General features: G+C 38.8%; 3 protein-coding genes across 3 annotated transcripts; all 3 read left to right on the forward strand.

Moving 5' to 3' along the window:
- Positions 1–496: 496 nt before the first annotated feature.
- Positions 497–2681, forward strand: LOC117614259 (esterase-like). The gene is made up of 5 exons (XM_034343007.1): positions 497–804; positions 1177–1389; positions 1494–1663; positions 1796–2057; positions 2273–2681. Exons 1-5 carry the CDS (start codon positions 540–542, stop codon positions 2536–2538), a joined length of 1176 nt encoding a protein of 391 aa, XP_034198898.1. The 5' UTR covers positions 497–539; the 3' UTR covers positions 2539–2681.
- Positions 2682–8130: 5449 nt separating this feature from the next.
- On the forward strand, positions 8131–12547 carry LOC117619448 (esterase-like). Its single transcript, XM_034349415.1, has 5 exons — positions 8131–8380; positions 8482–8674; positions 9063–9240; positions 9504–9768; positions 12282–12547. Exons 1-5 carry the CDS (start codon positions 8131–8133, stop codon positions 12545–12547), a joined length of 1152 nt encoding a protein of 383 aa, XP_034205306.1.
- Positions 12548–15101: 2554 nt separating this feature from the next.
- On the forward strand, positions 15102–18370 carry LOC117622669 (protein PLASTID MOVEMENT IMPAIRED 1). The gene has a single exon (XM_034353429.1). The coding sequence runs from the start codon at positions 15580–15582 to the stop codon at positions 18235–18237; it is 2658 nt and encodes an 885-aa protein (XP_034209320.1). The 5' UTR covers positions 15102–15579; the 3' UTR covers positions 18238–18370.
- The last annotated feature ends 735 nt before the right edge of the window (positions 18371–19105 follow it).

The raw sequence follows: 19105 nt of genomic DNA on the forward strand, positions 1-19105 counted from the left end.
TATGCTTCTGTCGCATATCACCACAATTAAACCTTTTTCATGTCTTTGGACATTAAACACACATGGGAAAAGCCTGAGTTGATCTTCTTTCCTTTTTTGGGTTTAAAAAATGTTCCAATGAGAAAAGTAGGTTGGTGAGGTGCCAAACTTGGTGGATTTACAGATTTGCTTAAATTTGTCGTAGTATTATGTTAGGAAATCTGGAGCCATAGACACACTTGTAACAACCACTGTGAGAATCTGAAATTATTCAATCATGTAAGAGTTTGCTGAATAAATAAAAAATATTACACAATTTAATGTGTACAAATCAACAAAAAAAATAAAAACAGACCAAAGATGCAGTGATTCTTGCGTAGAGATTGCCACATACAACAAGCTCTCACATGCAGGGAGCCCCCCTCGAGTCGCCGTTGTATGCGGCAGTCCCTACACCACAACTTCTCTCATACATATCTACTCTTGATGTCACATTTTAGGATTTTCTTAGTTCTCATCTCCAATACATCACATCTTCTTGGTATTTTATTTTTCTCCATATGGAGTCTCCCAGAATTAATATCAAAGTTATCATTTCTCTATTTTGCTCTTATATGCTTTCGTCACATTATATCACCGCTTTGAGGCCTGCCTTGGCTATAAAAGAGTGTGAATTTCCAGCAATCTTTAACTTCGGAGACTCAAATTCAGATACTGGTGGATTGGCTGCATCCATTTATCCATCACCACCACCTTATGGAGAAACCTATTTTCATATTCCGGCTGGAAGAATCTCGGATGGCAGGCTCATAATCGATTTTCTTGGTACGTTTATTTAAGGAAAATGTATTATATTTATGTTTTCAAATTTCATCTTTGTTCTTCTGTGTATGTTTGGCACATTCTCTGTAAACAACCATGCCTACTTCCATGCCAATCACAATTCGTGATATAATCTTTACACATGTTTGTCAAATTTCATGACTTGATGATCGACCTAAATCGATCAAATTTTTTTTGCCTAAGTACTTAAAATCTCTATATCCATGACCAAACTTTTTACAAATTTAAATGGAAAAATCATCCCAATTATTTCCCACATGGTTGCAAAGGTGCAACTTGCTTTTCTTTGCTCTGGGTTTGTTCTGTTTCTTTTTTTCTCTTTAAATTGATCGTCTGATAAAACTTGTGGTTTAGCAAAGAGTCTTGGTCAACCCTTTCTAAGTGCATATCTGGATTCACTTGGGGCCAACTTCTCGCACGGTGCAAATTTTGCCACTGGATCTTCGACCATCAGATTGCCAAATCGCATTTTACCAGCTCCTGGTGGATATAGTCCCTTCACCCTCACTATTCAATACTCGCAGTTCTTGCAACTAAAAAACAGATCACAACTCATTAGGGATCGAGGTAAAAAAAAATTACTGAAGCTCTACAATTTATTAATTATTAGGGTGACTGATTATCTTCAAGCCAAAACTTTGTGACTGGAGCTTTGTTCAATATGCATGTAGGGGGAATATTTGCAAGTTTGATGCCCAAGGAGGAGTATTTTTCCAAAGCCTTGTACACATTTGACATGGGCCAGAATGACCTTGGAGAAGGGTTCTTTGCTAACTTGACTATTCAACAAGTCAATGCATCTATTCCTGATATAATCAGTAGCTTCTCAGCAAATATTAAGGTAATTAATCTTTTAGTGATAAAACTGTATTAATATAACATGTCAGATTGTCTAATAATACAATATTTTCTATTTACCCGCTCGCTCTTTTTTCACTTTTACTGAATTATAATGTTGATGTTTACAATGTAGAAAATATATGATTTGGGAGGGAGATCATTTTGGATCCACAACACTGGGCCAATTGGCTGTCTCCCTTACATCTTAGCCAATTTCCCATCTCAAAAGGATGAGGCTGGCTGTGCAAAGTCGCACAATGAAGTAGCTCAGCAATTTAACCACAACCTGAAGGAGGCTACAGTTCAACTTAGGAAAGATCTACGTTTGGCTGCAATTACTTATGTAGACGTCTATTCAGTCAAATACTCTCTTTACAAGGAACCTAAAAAATATGGTAAGCCACTCGACCTTCACAAAGCACACCGACAAAAAGTTGAAACATTTCATTTTCCTTACGTGCAAGTGACGTTGTTGGACTTATCAAGTATACATAAAGCTGCTTAAAAATATGATTTTTTAAGTATTATTTAAAAGGAAAGCATATGCATAGAGAAATTCCTTGAACGAAATTTATTTTCACTTTGTATTGATTGCTTGGAAATCTTTCAGGGTTTGAGCTCCCACTTGTTGGTTGTTGTGGCTCTGGTGGCAAGTACAACTTTAACGGTAGAACTCTTGATTGTGGAAGAACAGTTACAGTTAATGGAAGACAAATATTTGCTGGCTCATGCAAACGTCCTTATGTTAAAGTGAACTGGGATGGGATTCATTATACTGAGGCAGCAGCCAAGATTGTTTTTGATAAAATTTCAACTGGAGCTTTTTCCGATCCACCCCTTCCTTTCAAACAAGCATGTCACAGGAGTTTGGACTAACCCATAAATTAATCAATCATTAAGTACTGCAATAATTGTGTGGTACTCTTGTAACAGCAGGTCCCCTGAGCCATTTAGGTAGTAAAGTTAGAACCCCGGAAAAAAATAAAGGCTCCAGTACTTGGTTTTTAATTAAAAGTTGACTATCCAGTTTCTTAGTTATGATTTTTCTCTCTCTTGTTTTTGAGGTTCAATACTTCTGTTGGAACATTACTTCGATTTACTTCCATTCAAACTCAAAGGATAAGACACACGATCACTCACATTTAAAGTCTGAGTCACTAAAATTAGAAAATAAATATGGTAACAGACATTTCACATAACTAAAATATGGATGCACCAAACGGTGGTGCCATAGCCAGATCTGCCATTGTTTGCCATCAGATTGATGCCCCGTACTGTTAGCTTTGCAAGTACTGAAGTCATCCACATAATAGATCTCCCCTTGTCTTAGTACCACGACCAATGATCTTCTTGGTGAGAATATCATGAAGAAAACAAAAACTCGGGGTAATTAGTGCATACCAATTAAATTGTTCAGTAGCCTGACCAATAAACATCAATTTCTTTGACAGAGATGGAACAAGCAAAGTATTAGACAATGAGAGAGAAACTGAGAGGGCAACATTGCCCGCCTATGTCCCAGGATAAGTAACTCGATTTGCATTAGTAATACTCGTTCGTCTAGGTTGGGTGGTACTTAGAAAGTCATTGGGATCAAACGCCGTATGCTCAGTTGCACCCGAAATAATATCCAACCAGTGGAATCATTCTTATCATAAGTATGGAAAACATAACCACGGTTACATGAGTCACTGAGGGTCGTAGAACCATCATCAAGTGTCGAAGCACTAGAAGATCCTACCTCAGAAACAAAAGATAATTGGGTTTCGGCAGTTACAAGGGTGGCACGACCCGAACCACTACTTGTAGCTTCTTGTTGCTTCGGGACTTTGAGTTCATCCCACCATTTTGGATTGCCATTCAACTTGGAACCAGTTTCGCGAGTATGTTTCGAATTGCCACAATGTGCGCAACCTCCTTCATTTGTCTGAGTATGTAGTCATAAAGCCGTATTTGGCTTCGCGGTGTTGGCAGGTTGGGTGGTTGTCTTTGCATATGACTGTATCTGAAGCGGTCAGTAGAAGGCAGTGTCGGTCCCGACCGATCGGTTTGTACTTTTTGTGGGAAACAAATTCATTTGGAGTACATCCCTGCTAGCCTTGTCAAGTCGATCATCTAATCCATCTAGGAAAGTGTAAAATCAGTGAAACTTAACCAAAATTTGATCCCCCAAGACCTAACTTCACTCTAATATTTGATCCCCCAAAACTTAACCAAAATCAATGAAATCAAAAGGGTTTTGACCCTTGCTATTCCTAGTTTTCAAAACATCAAAAACTTTCAAAAATACTTCATAGATCAAAGGAACACGGGAGCCAATCGAAATCATACTCCAACATCACACCTTTGCCCTAAGCTTCCCAAAAACAAGATTTGGATCTACTTGTGAACACCCAAACCCAAAAATTTATCAACACACCCAAAATCCAAAAAATTTGATTTCATAATTCTTCTTTTGATTTTCTTGTGCGTCAAAAGGTTCATAAATCATTCTCTAACTCAGTTATAACTATAAATCCACTCAAACTCAAACAATTAATTACACAAAAACTCAATAATTAAAAATGAACTTTAAACCAGAGTCCCACCTTTCATCCTTCAAATTGCTTCAACACTCCACCATTTTCTTTTCTACCTCTCACATTTGTTTTCTTAATTCTCTCATGGATGTAAAAGTAATAAACTCCATCTCCCTTCTCTCTCTCTCTCTCTCTCTCTCTCTCTCTCTCTCTCTCTCTCTCTCTCTCTCATTATCTTCTCCATTCTGCCAACAACTCACCTCTCTTAGCTCTAAAAAAACCAGCTTCATTAGGGAAGATCCCTTAGCTAGGTGAGTCATAACTTTAAGCTAGGTGACTCATCCTTTTATAATGGTGGATTTGAAAGCTTGAGGCAAGGGGGAAAGAATGGGAGGAAGAGTAGGCTGTTGACCTTCACGTTTCAGATTCTTCTCTTCTTTCTCCTTTTAAAAAAAAAAAAAAAAAAAAAAGGCCTACAAGGGCATTGTGGTAATTTTGACATGTAGGGGGTATTTTGGTCATTTTAGCCCAAAATTCAGAAACGATTTCGTACGCGTTCGTTGAGTCGACTACTATCGTACTACCACAAAACTTTTCGACGGTTCTAATGAAAAATCACGATTTAATGGTTATTTTAACTCCGATTTTGATGATTTTTTACAGCTACACTCCTTGACCCAATATGAATACAATGACTGAATTTGATCTTCAATTTAAAATATTTACACTAGTGGATACCACAAAATCTTATGTTATATTTAACGAATGTATAAATAAACTCTTAATTGTTAGTGAATATATTGTTTTGATGGCATATGCATTCACCAAAACTAGTTTCAACGATCCAACCGTCAAACTTGTTTGTGTCATATACGCCAAAAATCGGAAAAATAAACATTCAGATATCAAGTAATGGGACAAAACTTTTCGACGGTTATAATGAAAAATCACGATTTAACGGTTATTTTAACTCCGATTTTGATGATTTTTTACAGCTACACTCCTTGACCCTATATGAATGCAATGAACTAATTCGATCGTCAATTTAAAATATATATTTTTTTAACAAAAACCCAATCTGAACAACAATAATATATTTTTCTAACAAAAATCCGATCCGATCTAAAATAATAAATTTAAAGCTACTTAATAAATATATATATTGTTTAATTTCTTAAGTGTTATATGCATACAAAATAAAAAACAAAAATAAATTAGTTTAGGCGACGAAATGTTTGGAATACGTCATGCAAAGATTTTAAAAAAAAATATATTTTTTATTTTTATAAGGACTTTGCGCGACGAAGTTATTGTTTCGTCGCTCAAAGTCACTTTGAGCGACGATGTATTGTTGTCGCGCAAAAGTGTGTCGCGCAAAGTTACTTTGCGCGACGATACAATAACTTCGTCGGGCAAAATTTGGTCGCGCAAGACTTTGAGCGACGATGTATTGTCGTCGCGCAAAAGTTCGTCGCGCAAAGTCACTTTGAGCGACGATGTATTGTTGTCGCGCAAAAGTGTGTCGCGCAAAGTTACTTTGCGCGACGATACAATAACTTCGTCGCGCAAAATTTGGTCGCGCAAGACTTTGAGCGACGATGTATGGTCGTCGCGCAAAAGTTTGTCGCGCGAAGTGACTTTGCACTACGAATTGTTTTTTGTCGCGCAAAATTTGGTCGCGCAATACTTTGAGCGACGAAGTTTTTTGTTTCGTCGCGCAAAGTGACTTTGTGCGACGAATAGTTTTTCGTCGCGCAAAATTTGGTCGCGCAAGGGTTTTTTTTACTAGTGGTAGTTCTGGATGTGGAGGAACAGCTAGAGTTAATGGAAGCCAAATTTTTGTTGGCTCATGCAAAGATCCTTCGGTGAGAGTGAATTGGGATGGCATTCATTATACTGAGGCAGCTGCCAAGTTTATTTCTGATAAAATTTCAACTGGAACATTTTCTGATCCACCCTTTGCTTTGAAACAAGCATGTCACAAGAGTTTGGCCTAATAATTAAATAAATCAAAAAATTAAATATGGACAGACAGATGCATGCAGGTGGAAATTATTTTGTATTGGAATAATTGTATTGTACCTTTGTAACTGCAGGTCCCTTGAGCCATTTAGGTAGTAATTTAGAATACCCAATAAAGTCAGTGGTGTATAACTCAGTTGGTTGAGTTCTTCCACCTTCACACATGTGGGTAAAGGTTCGTAACCCTAAGGCACCCAACATATATTTATGTATAAAAAAAAAAAAAGTACCTCATAAAAAATAAAGGCTCCTATACTTGGTTTTTAATAAAAGAGCAATGCTATACCACATTTATATATACCATCTTGTGTTGATCATCTAGTTTTTCAGTTATCATTTTTCTTTGTCTTATTTATGAGGTTCAATACTTCTCTTCGAATTCGAACATGACTTCGATTTAGTGTGTTTAATAAAAGTTTCAACTAACAATGCAAACTGATTTCTGATTTTTTTTAATTTAGTGTGTTTAATGAAAGTAATGTATTCGACATTCTGGATAGAATCTAATTAACAAAAAGCATTATGTATTGAGAGTGTGAATCTCGCATCGGAAACTTAAAGTCTTAGTAGTTTAAATAACTTTGGCTTCCTTCACAATCTCACCCAAAAATAAATAAATAAATAAACTTTGGCTTCCTTCACAATCTCACCCAAAAATAAATAAATAAATAAACTTTGGCTTCCTTCACTCATTGTCCAATGAATTTTGAGTTCCAACTTGGAACCTCAACTTGCTTCATTATGCCACTTTACATTATACAGTAGAAGGTCTAACAAGCAGAATTCTTTAGTATTTCTTCATTGATGATAGGGGGGTCATTTGCCAAGACCTTATTTTGTATTTTCTTTCATGTTAAAGAAGCATCTGCAGTAACTGCCAAACATTTGCTTGTTCAACACTCATGTGTAAGAGGGTTGTTCTCTGCATTGATTTTATCGCGGTTTTGTGTTTTCCACCATTTATTTAGAAAATAACTTGTGTGATTTAAAAGTCTGTTTAGAGCATACAGCGCTAGCATTTCTGGCCTCATAATTCGTTGGATTCTCTGAACTGTTATTTTACCATAAACCCTTTTCACACGTAGCAACAGCATATGCCATATGTTAATCTCTCTCTCTCTCTCTCTCTCTCTCTCTCTCTCTCTCTCAAATAAAGTAAATATAATGTACCGATAAGAAAAGTAAGCAGGTGAGGTGTGCCCAACTTGGCGGACGTATGCAATTATGAATTTACTTGAGCTAGACCCCATTGCCACTTGGGGTCTATTCGATAATCATTTAGTTTTTAATTTTTCATTCCTTAGTTAGAGATAGAGAAAAAATATATGGATAAAAAGATAGGGAAAAAAAAAAAAAAGAAGAAGCCAGAAATGAAGGCAAATGCATGAAACAAAAACTCGATAAGAAAAACTGTTTAAAATTTATTTTCATCTTGTGTAACATCCTGTAACATTTTCTTCGGAGCTCTCTTCTCCTTCTTCCACTCCTTCCCTTGAAACACATTGCCGAATGGAATTTACGTTTTATATTGAGGCCATGTTGGTGTTGGTTGCTTGGTTCTCTTCCTGAGTGATTGTACGTAGGTGTTTGTTCCTTGTTTTGGCCTCTTGATTGCTACGTACCTTTGTTTTTGTTCTGGCCGTTTGCCCTCCTTTGGTTTTAAATATTTTATTTATAAATAAATAAACATATACTCTTTTGAAGTCTTATGTCACATCTATATACAATATTTAATATATATTTTTCATGCATAAAATGTTTGAAATGTGTCCTTGCTTGTCTTACTGCTTGATCAAGATGGTTGGAAATGTACGTACTTGGCAGATGCCTTTTTCCAAATGCAATTGAAAATCCACCTTCCTTGCACTATATAAAACAAAACCTACACTCTTGGATTTTCTCACTTATCATCTGCAATTTCTACACTATGAAGTCTCCTAGGATAATATCTCTATTTTGCTCTTGTATGCTTTTGTCACACGATATCACCAGTTTGAGCCCTGCCTTAGCTTTGGAAGACTGTGAGTTTCCAGCCATCTTTAACTTTGGAGATTCAAACTCAGATACTGGTGGATTGTCCTCATCCCTTTATCAAGCACCCCCACCTTATGGTGAGACCTATTTTCATAAGCCGGCCGGAAGATTCTCAGATGGCCGGCTCATAATCGATTTTCTCGGTATGTATATGTTCCTTATCACCTTTAGTTTTCTCGTTATTTCTAGTAGTAGTTAAGAGTATTTTTTGCAATTATTGTCTGATAGAACTTATGTGGTTCAGCAAAGAGTCTTGGTCACCCCTATCTAAGCGCATATCTGGATTCACTTGGGACCAACTTCTCCTGTGGTGCAAACTTTGCCACTGCAGCTTCTACCATCAGGCTGCCAGATCCCATTATACCAGCTGGTAGATTTAGTCCCTTCTACCTCAATATTCAGTACATGCAGTTCATGCAACTAAAATCCAGATCACAGCACATAAAGGCATAGAGGTGAACTACTAAAACAAATGTTAATAAATGAGTACCAAGGTTTAAGCCTCCATGGTTAGCCAGATGGTTAAGGAGGGTGGGGCAATGGGTTAGAATTAGGTTAGATCTAGTGTTCGATTCCCTATGATGTTATAAAATAAAAATATTTAAAAATATTTATTAAAAAAAAAAAAAGGAGTGATACTTTTTGGACTACTACATTTATTGACAAGATTGGTGATCACTTTTCTAATAGAAATGAGATTTATCTGAGTTAAGACCCGTCTCTATTGGAGAGGTCATTAATTAGTTGGTGTAGAATATAAATAACATTATTGATAAGGACAAGTTTTCAAGCCAAAATATTGTCATTAACGCTTACTTCGATTAGTTTTGTAGGGGGGATATTTGCAAGTTTAATGCCCAAGGAGGAGTACTTCTCGAAAGCTTTATACACATTTGACATTGGTCAGAATGACCTTGGCAAAGGGTTCTTTGATAACCAGACTATACAGGAAGTCAATGCATCTGTTCCTGATATAATGAGTAAGTTCTCAACAAATATTAAGGTAATAATCCTTCTCAAACATTTTTTTTTTTTTAAAGTACATAATAATATGCTGATGAAAAAAATAATATTCACTTTTCATAATGTTCAATGTGGTCATGCTGTGAATTAGGATCATACATTCAAATATGAACAATAATCTTATTGACAGTTTGATAACGTAGTATATTAGATTATCTAACCCTAGATTATTTGACAAAATAACATTTTCTAATGCTGCTTAATTTTTTATATATTGATAATGCAAATTTCATGACGATGTAGAACATTTATGATTTGGGGGCAAGATCGTTTTGGATCCACAACACTGGCCCAATTGGTTGTCTCCCTTACGTTTTAGCCACTTACCCATCAGCCCAAAAGGATGAGTTTGGTTGTGCAAAGTCTTACAATGAAGTAGCTCAGCATTTTAACCACAAGCTACGGGAGGCCATAGTTCAACTTAGGAAGGATCTGCCTTTGGCTACGTTCACTTATGTAGACGTTTATTCTGTCAAATACTCTCTTTACAAGGAACCTAAAAGATATGGTAAGCCACTCAACCTTTTGATACAGAAAAAAAATACCGCAAAATTCCTTTGATATTTTTGTGTACTTTTCCTTGATGGTACAAATCGAAAGCAACGATATTAAATACCACATAGTAATTAAAAAGAAATAATGGAGGAAGTATATTAAATGTCTCATCAATTTTTCTGACAGAAGAACATTAAAAGTTGAACAATTCTAACTTTTCACTTTCTTTTGATAACGAAAACCCTTTATTTAACATGGTAAATTTGTACGTTCTATTCTTTGTTCAACCCAAAATACGTGGGTCAATGAATTATATTTGTTTATACCGTATATTAACGACCAATGACCACCTGACACGTGGACGGAAACGACAACTTGACATCACAGGCCCTTCGGCAGGAACCCTACCGAAGCATATACATCTTGATGCTTTTGCCCTTGGACACGTGTCATGCTCACAATCCGCTCCTACAGTCCCACATCGGAAATTCCAAAATAAGCACACCTCCCAAGGCCTATATAAGGAGACCCCTATTCCCAAAGAAGGGGGGCAGAACCATCAACGGTACGCTATCGCTTGATCTGTAAATATGACATTTACTAAATCCGTACTTACTTAAGCATCGGAGAGCCTTCGGCCGGTACCGCACCGGTACCCCAAGGTCTTACCGAACGTTCCCTTTTGCAGGAACCCGATCTTCCGAAGACACAATATCACTAAGTTGGGCGAACCACGTGTCAAACCACTTTTTCGCATCAACAGTTTGGCGCCATCTGTGGGAATAGGGGTAGACCCAAGGAATATTGGCGCCGTCTGTGCCAATACAACCCCCAACTTCTGGGTGGCCCTCGGTGGACGATAGTCACCCTCGGACGAGAAGGACCGGCAGTACCTTCACCGCGACCGGAGGTAGAGGCCAAGGGCTGGTTTTCGAACGGCCCGACGCGGGTACCGTCCTTATACACTGCGGCTATGGGAAGCGGCTGTCCCGTCATCAGCCCCTTGCCGATTCCATGGGTGGGAACGGAGTTCACCTCCTCACTGAATAATTCATCATCGGTGTCTTCTCCGCCCTCGGCGCCGAGGCTCACGGCCTCGCTGGACGTATCCCAGCCCGAGGATAACTCCCCGTCGAAAGTATTGGGCTCACTACGGAACGGTGACTCGCTATCGGACATCTACAAAACAGAAAATAGGAAACTAAGGCTCATACCACGCTACCCTACCGATGCCTACATCGCTACCTATGGCCACTAGACTACCGAAGGAATCCTATGTTGCGATCGGCAGGTCTACGCCATAAGGAGATACAATCAAATAAAAAGAGTTGGGGGTACCGAACGGTGCCTTACCTTGGGTGTTGTTGGGAGCTTGGTTGCCGATAAACTGCTTGAGAATCGCCTTGATTGCCGTTCGAACGCTTCGGGAATCTCCTTGACTGCCGAAAACTCGTGTGGAAATCGCCCTGCTTGCCGTTAACACACTTCGGAAATCGCCTGCGCAGAGCTCTCGCTTCAACTCTCAAATCCGAAGTGAGCTCTATGCCCGGAACCATCTCTATTTATAGGGAGAGGGCTGCAACGGTACGCCTCGGGAAACCAAACGGCTCATAATTACAGCCGTCAGACGTCGCTTCGCTGGCCACGTGTCGCCCGGTGGATGGTGGTGTCAGTTGCACGCCTGGTACAGAAGACGAAGCGTCTCTGCACGCCGGGTGCAGAAGGAGAAGCGCCTCCACGCGCCAGGCGCGGGAAACGAAGCGTCCCTGCCTTCACCTCTCTCAGCATCGGCGACCCTTCAGATCTCAGGGGAGCCTTCCACAAACAAACTTGCCGAACGGCAGGGCATCTATGAACCCTCAGGATGAAACCAAATTCCCTTCCGAAGAACCTTCGGAAGAGAACTTGGGGGACTACTGTTTATACCGTATATTAACGACCAATGACCACCTGACGCGTGGATAGAATCGACAACTTCACATTACAGGTCCTTCGGAATGTCCCCTACCGAACCCTATACATCTTGACACTTTTGACCTGGGACACGTGTCATGCTCTCGACCAGCTCCTACAGTCCCACATCGGAAATTCCAACATAAGCACGCCTCCCAAGGCCTATATAAGGAGACCCCTATTCCCAAAGAAGGGGGACAGAACCATCAACGGTACGCTATCGCTTGATCTGTAAATCTGACATTTACTAAATCCGTACTTACTTAAGCATCAGAGAGCCTTCGGCCGGTGCCGCACCGGTACCCCAAGGTCTTACTGAACGTTCCCTTTTGCAGGAACCCGATCTTCCGAAGACTAACTCCCTTCCGAAGACACAATATCACTAAGTTGGACGAACCACGTATCAAACCACTTTTTCGCATCAACAATATTATATCAATTTATCATAATAATTTATATCCTACCCAACATAGTTCATTAATTTGGTTTGAACTTTGAAATGTGATCCCTTAAGCATCATTATGGATGAAATTTATTTTAAATTGTATTGTTTATTGCTTGTAAATTTTGCAGGGTTTGAGCTCCCACTTGTTGCTTGTTGTGGGTATGGTGGCAAGTACAGCTTTAACAGTAGTGCTGAATGTGGAGGAACAGTTGCAGTTAATGGAAGCCAAATATTTGTGGGTTCATGCAAACGGCCATCGGCTAGAGTGAATTGGGATGGCATTTATTATACTGAGGCAGCTGTCAAGTTTGTCTTTGATAAAATTTCAACTGGAGCATTTTCATATCCACCCTTCCTTTTGAAACAAGCATGTCATAGGAGTTTAGACTACTAACTTAATCAATATACTTAAGTATTGCAGACCCATGCATGCAGGTGGAAATGTTTTCGTACTGCAATGATAGTGTTGTACGTTCTAGCAGAAATGGCAATGGCATTGGCATTCTACAAAAATAAAGGTTTCAAAACTTAGTTATAAGTTATAAGTTGACTATCTAGTTTTTGAATTATAATTTTATTTTTCTCTTATGCTTATGGATGAAGTTCAATAGTTTTCATAAAAAACGACGAACCAAGTACACAACTTCAAGTGCAATTATAAATACCTTTAAATACTTAAAACTACAAATACTAGTTGCCTCTGAACAATCATCAAGAAAAATGAAATTGGATTAACATTTCTTTTTTTTTTTTTTTGAAGGAAGGATTAAGATTAAGATTACTTTGATCTATTGTACTCCACAAGAAAATGCTTACTACCATGCTTAAGAGGCTTCTCGACGAGACACTATGTAAAGAATAACGAGTCACCTGATTTTTAGTCCATAACATGCAAAGGCTCACCAGTCCAACTCGACGTCAAGAGATAGCTGGCCTAAGACCCAATCTACATATGATTTAAAATTGAGTGTTGCTACTCACACACCCGAAGATTTGCTCTCTACAGACTTCAGCCGCCGCCTACATCAATCTGCTGGCAGCCCTACAATAAGAACAAGCCGGCAATCGACACACCAAGCTGATGCACACGCCCTTTAAATCACAAAACACATCTTTTGTGTCTTTAAAATTCTAAAACTAGTGTATGCATACGTACATAAGTACATGTGATTCATAAATAAGCACTCTAAAGAAAACTAGAGTTCCTTTGTTTTTTTTTTTCTTCCTACACTTGTGCAGCAAAGGAGACGTGTTAAAGTCTTAAAGACACGTGCCTCCAAAATCAATAATTTTATGGGAGAAAGAAAAGATGCATGGATCCATCGGGTCATGGAAACACACACAGCCAAGGATCAGTGTCGGCTATTAACCCAAAAAAATAAAAATAACGGATCAGTGTCGGCATGTACATATTGGATGATACTTTGTCAGTACTGGATGCATTCAGCCAACAAAATCATGTCCACTTTGTTAAAGCTGTCCAAGTAATTGTGTCTCCATTTTTAGAGCTACGCACGTTGCAAGTTCTAGTGGCCTTCATCTCCACACACAAACACAAAAGTGAAGGAAAAAACTAAGACATGATCCACCTTTTCAAAATGGCTGTTGGTCGCAACTCGCAACCCTCTAATTAACACCAAAATAATAATGTCACTTGAATTTGATGGGTTTCTTGACCCTCAAGTTTCAAGAACCCGCATTACTTAAATAGTAGATGGCTTAGTACTCGAAATGTGAAAATGGATTTTCAGAAACTTGCTCGGAAATCAATTAACTTTGTAAAAGATGATGTGATAACTTGAGATAAGAGATCATGTCATGTGGGCTGTTCCAGCTTGAAGTGAAATAAAGAAGAAAAAGAAGGAATTTTAGGTCACAAATGCTATATATATACCTAAAAACTGGAAATTTTGTTTGGCCTAGCAAGCTAGATACCTTTTCTTTTTGTCAAACAGCTAGCTACCTACCTTGAGAAAGAGGTCCTTCAAAATTATGGCTTTATTAAAGCAAACTTATAAAGGTTGCTTTGGTGTTCTGGCCAAGTTCATGATTTGATTTTTTGGTGGATACTCATGACATGAGGGTTGAGGGGTCCTCAAAACTCAAAAGTCATTGCGTTCCCCTTTCCTGCTATAGATACATACACGTGAGCATTTGTGTCTTATTACTACAAACATTGATACTGTTCTTAACTTAATTTTTTGCATAAATCTAATTAGTGCGATGTTATTAATGAGGAAACCACTCACATATATTTTATTTTATTTTATCATGTTTCTAATAATATTTTTACATTCTTGAGCAGTAAGTTCTTTGGCAACAATGTCATGAAGTAAAATTTTCCTAATGGAAATAAATGCAAATGCACATAAATATATTCATATTTACTATATTGCAAATGCAGCCACACAACAAATGAATCAAAATTTCTTTTAATATCGTTGTAATTGTAGGGGCCCTTGACATTTTCGTCCACATAATTTGAAGTCTTTCTCAAGCTACCACGTATGTCCTAAAGTAAATATCAATCAAGCTCCCATTGGCTAGAGCAATGACAATGGCATTAGCATTCTGGGACCTTGCGTATCCAATTATCTGTTTGATCAATCAATGACCTGTAAGGCCTTGGAGAAAATATTATAGAGTACGAAACTATTTTCACACTTATTTACTACATTGTTGGACACTATATTTCCTATTGTGAATAAATCTTACATATGTGAGATATGAGGTACATAAACATATACTTTAATGTCACCTTAATGAATTTGACCCCAAAAAAAAAAAGTAGTCATTTAATAATGGATGAAGCGATATTATTTGTACTATATTTATCGACTGCATTGTTGACATATCTCTCCCACTAGTGAGATACATTTGATTTGTCTGTTGCCACCTCTACACCTCTATATGTGAGGTACATGTGACAAGAAAAATGTCAAGGTTGATATGGAATTAATGGTTTGGATGGAAATTGCCTATATTTATGTGCCCTTTCTTGCCACATCTACACATAGTGAAAAATCACAGATCAAGTACCTTTTGGTTGGAAACATCTTCAAGCGAAAACAATGCCAGAAGCTTCATAGAAACCTTTTAGTAATTTAGATTAACATATAAAATACCAGATAGAACAAATCAATTTAATTGTCTGGGACCAGTTTCCATGCCTAATGTTTCAAACCTGTCTCTATCACCAGTGAAGAACAAGAATGGGAGAGAAGAAACAAACGTCTTCCTCTTATCCTTCACACATATTCATTGGCTCCAGAAGAATCATCACAACCATGGCAGTTTCTCCACCTCAGAAATTTCACAGCCAAGTGAACAAAAACCCTTATCTAATTCCCCTTAGTTTCAATCTCCTTCCCACCCATTGCACCAATTTCAACTTACCCTTTTTTATTTTCTTCTCTATCTTCAGCAATGGCAGCTGAAAATTCATCAGGCACCAGGAGAAATTCCAACACTCAGCTCCTGGAAGAGCTGGAAGCGCTCAGCGAGTCGCTCTACCAATCCCACACTTCGAGTACTAGCACTCGAAGAACTGCCTCCCTTATTCTTCCTCGAAGCTCAGTTCCTGCGATACCGTCGAAAGATGAAATTGTTCCGGCTAGTGCTGAGGAGATTAGACTCAAGAACAAACCCCGAAGGCGCATGTCTTTGTCCCCGTGGCGCTCCCGCCCGAAGCTTATCAATGATGATGATGAGAATGAGCAAAAAGATCGAGGCAAGAAGGCGACGAATAATAATTTGCCGGGGTTGAGAAGCTTGGATGACAAGGCGACTGCCACCACAGAGAAAAAGGGAATCTGGAACTGGAAGCCGATTCGCGCTATCTCTCACATTGGAATGAATAAGGTCAGCTGCTTGTTCTCTGTTGAGGTTGTCGCCGCACAAGGCCTTCCAGCTTCAATGAATGGCCTCCGGCTTTCTGTCTGCGTTCGGAAGAAGGAAACAAAAGATGGAGCAGTTCAAACAATGCCGTCAAGAGTTACACAAGGAGCTGCTGATTTCGAAGAGACCCTTTTCCTTCGGTGCCATGTGTATTGCAGTAATGGCCATGGGAAGCAGCAGAAGTTTGAGCCAAGACCCTTTTGGATATATGTGTTTGCAGTTGATGCTGAAGAGCTTGATTTTGGGAGGAGTTCTGTGGATTTGAGTCAGCTTATTCAGGAGTCCATTGAGAGGAACAATGAAGGTCAACGAATTCGACAATGGGATACGAGTTTTAAGCTGTTAGGGAAGGCAAAAGGAGGAGAGCTTGTTTTGAAATTGGGGTTTCAGATTATGGAGAAAGATGGAGGAATTGGAATTTACAGCCAGGCTGATGATTTAAAGTCTGTAAAGTCCAAGAATTTCTCATCTTCTTTTGCTAGGAAGCAGTCAAAAACATCATTTAGTGTGTCTAGTCCAAAATTGTCGAGCAGAGGAGAAGGTTGGACTCCTTCACAAGCAGGGAAAGCAGCTGATCTTCAGGGGATTGATGAACTGGACCTTGATGAACCAAACCCAGTTCCAATATCATCTTCTTCGTCTTCTTCAGCTCTGAAGCCAAAAGAACCAGAAGTACCAAAGACAGAGGATCTTGATCTGCCAGACTTTGAAGTAGTGGATAAAGGAGTTGAATTCCAAGACAAGGAAGAGGAATATAGGGAAGAGCAATCAGAAAAGTCTGTTGGGCAAAAATCAGCAGCATCAAGTGAGGTTGTGAAGGAAATTGTACAAGATCAAGTGCATATAACAAGACTGACCGAGCTTGATTCTATTGCTCAGCAGATTAAAGCTCTTGAGTCTTTGATGGGAGAAGAAAGAACCAACGACAAAGATAACGAAAATGAAACACAGAGATTGGGGGCTGATGAGGAAAATGTAACAAGGGAGTTCCTTCAAATGCTTGAGGAGGAGGAGATCATCATGAATGAATATAAACTGAGCCAAAATGATGTTCCTCCTTTGGAGCTTGAAGGAGCAGAGGAATCTGCAGAAGCTGAATCAGAGGTGTGCCTTCCTGATCTTGGGAAGAGCCTAGGCTGTGTGGTTCAAACCAGGGATGGAGGGTACTTGGCAGCCATGAACCCATTAGATACTTTGGTAGCAAGGAAAGACACTCCAAAACTTGCCATGCAGATATCAAGACCATTTGTTCTACCATGGGATCAGTCCATGAGTGGATTTGAATTGTTTCAGAGAATTGCAGCTATTGGACTTGATGAACTGAATTCTCAGCTTCTAAATTTGATGGCCTTGGATGAACTGATGGATAAAACCGCAGAGCAGATTGCTTTTGAAGGCATTGCTTCGGCGATCATCCAAGGGAGAAACAAAGAAGGTGCTAGTTCAACTGCTGCCAGAACCATTGCTGCTGTTAAAACCATGGCAAATGCAATGAGCACAGGTAGGAAAGAGAGGATTTCAACTGGGATTTGGAATGTGAATGAGAACCCCTTGGCAGCAGAGGAGATTCTGGCATTCTCCCTGCAGAAAATTGAGGCCATGGCTCTTGAAGCTTTGAAAATTCAGGCTGAAATAGCGGAGGAAGAAGCCCCATTCGATGTTTCTCCATCGAACGGTACAACAAGTGGTGCAAAAGTTCAAAATCACCCACTTGCTTCTTCTATATCACTTGAGGATTGGGTCAAAAACCACAGCTTGGCCAATTCAGATGGGGATCAAGATCATTCAGAAACAATCACACTGGCAGTTATTGTTCAGCTGAGGGATCCAGTAAGGCGGTATGAGGCAGTTGGAGGCCCTATGATTGCACTGATTTATGCAACAAGAGCTGATGACACCATTAAAGTAAATAAGTATGAGGAGGAAAAGAAATTCAAAGTGACAAGTTTGCATGTGGGAGGCTTAAAGGTGAGGACAAGAGGGAAGAGGAATGCATGGGATAGTGAGAAGCAGAGGCTAACTGCAATGCAGTGGCTGGTTGCTTATGGATTGGCAAAAGCTGCAGGGAAGAGAGGCAAGCATGTGACATCCAAAGGTCAAGATTTGTTGTGGAGCATTTCATCAAGAGTAATGGCTGATATGTGGCTCAAGTACATGAGAAACCCAGATGTAAAGTTTACCAAGTGAACTACATGTATTGTAATATTTGAGTGACAACATTTATTTTTGTAATTTATTTGCAGCAATAACAGATACAAGGAGTAAACAGTGTCAGATTGTAACAGCTCCAAATAGTAAAATATATTGCACTTGTGAATAACTTCTAAGAAAAATATTAGAAGTCTCGCAAAACAAAACAAGAGAAAGTAACGCAGTTACTGTTCAAATTCAATGTATATTGGAACAGCGCAATTGCAGGATTCGAACTCACGATCTCTTCTCTTATTCGAATAATTATTTCATACTATAGCAAGTCATGTGTTTTACCACTTCCTGACAAATTTGTCTAAATACTTCGAGGAAAATCCTAAGATGATGATCAGAACTTGAAAGAGGAAAGTCTAAATTGCAGGATTGTAAGCAATGTAATCCAATGTGATCCTTGATTTGTAGGGAATATTGTCATTCACTCATGTTATTTTAACCAAGTCCAACACGAACGACCCGTTAATCAGATGTTTCCTAGCTTATGTTCATTCTTAAGTTAGGCAACATCTATTAGACATATCATATATGGTATAGTATATGTCCTCATAGTATATCATACTGTATATTGGACCATTTTAAACATACTCCTTGCCATGTTTATGTCAATCCGACTCAACTTATACCTTTAATTATTGATGAAGTTGGAGGGAGATTCATGTCTTGTCATTTTCGTCCACCGCATTAGAAAACTTTTGAAAACCTACATGGTGGTCCTAACCCTAAACAAAGATCAATGGTCCAATTGATTTGAGCAAGCCAGAACTTGGGACAAATTGAACCAACGAAGGAGACAAGTAAAGAAATTTGGCCTAGTGGCTCTCTTGCCAGGTACATCACATAGATGATG

The sequence above is a fragment of the Prunus dulcis genome, chromosome 1, assembly GCF_902201215.1.
Source record: "Prunus dulcis chromosome 1, ALMONDv2, whole genome shotgun sequence".
NCBI classification, from domain to species: Eukaryota; Viridiplantae; Streptophyta; class Magnoliopsida; order Rosales; family Rosaceae; genus Prunus; species Prunus dulcis.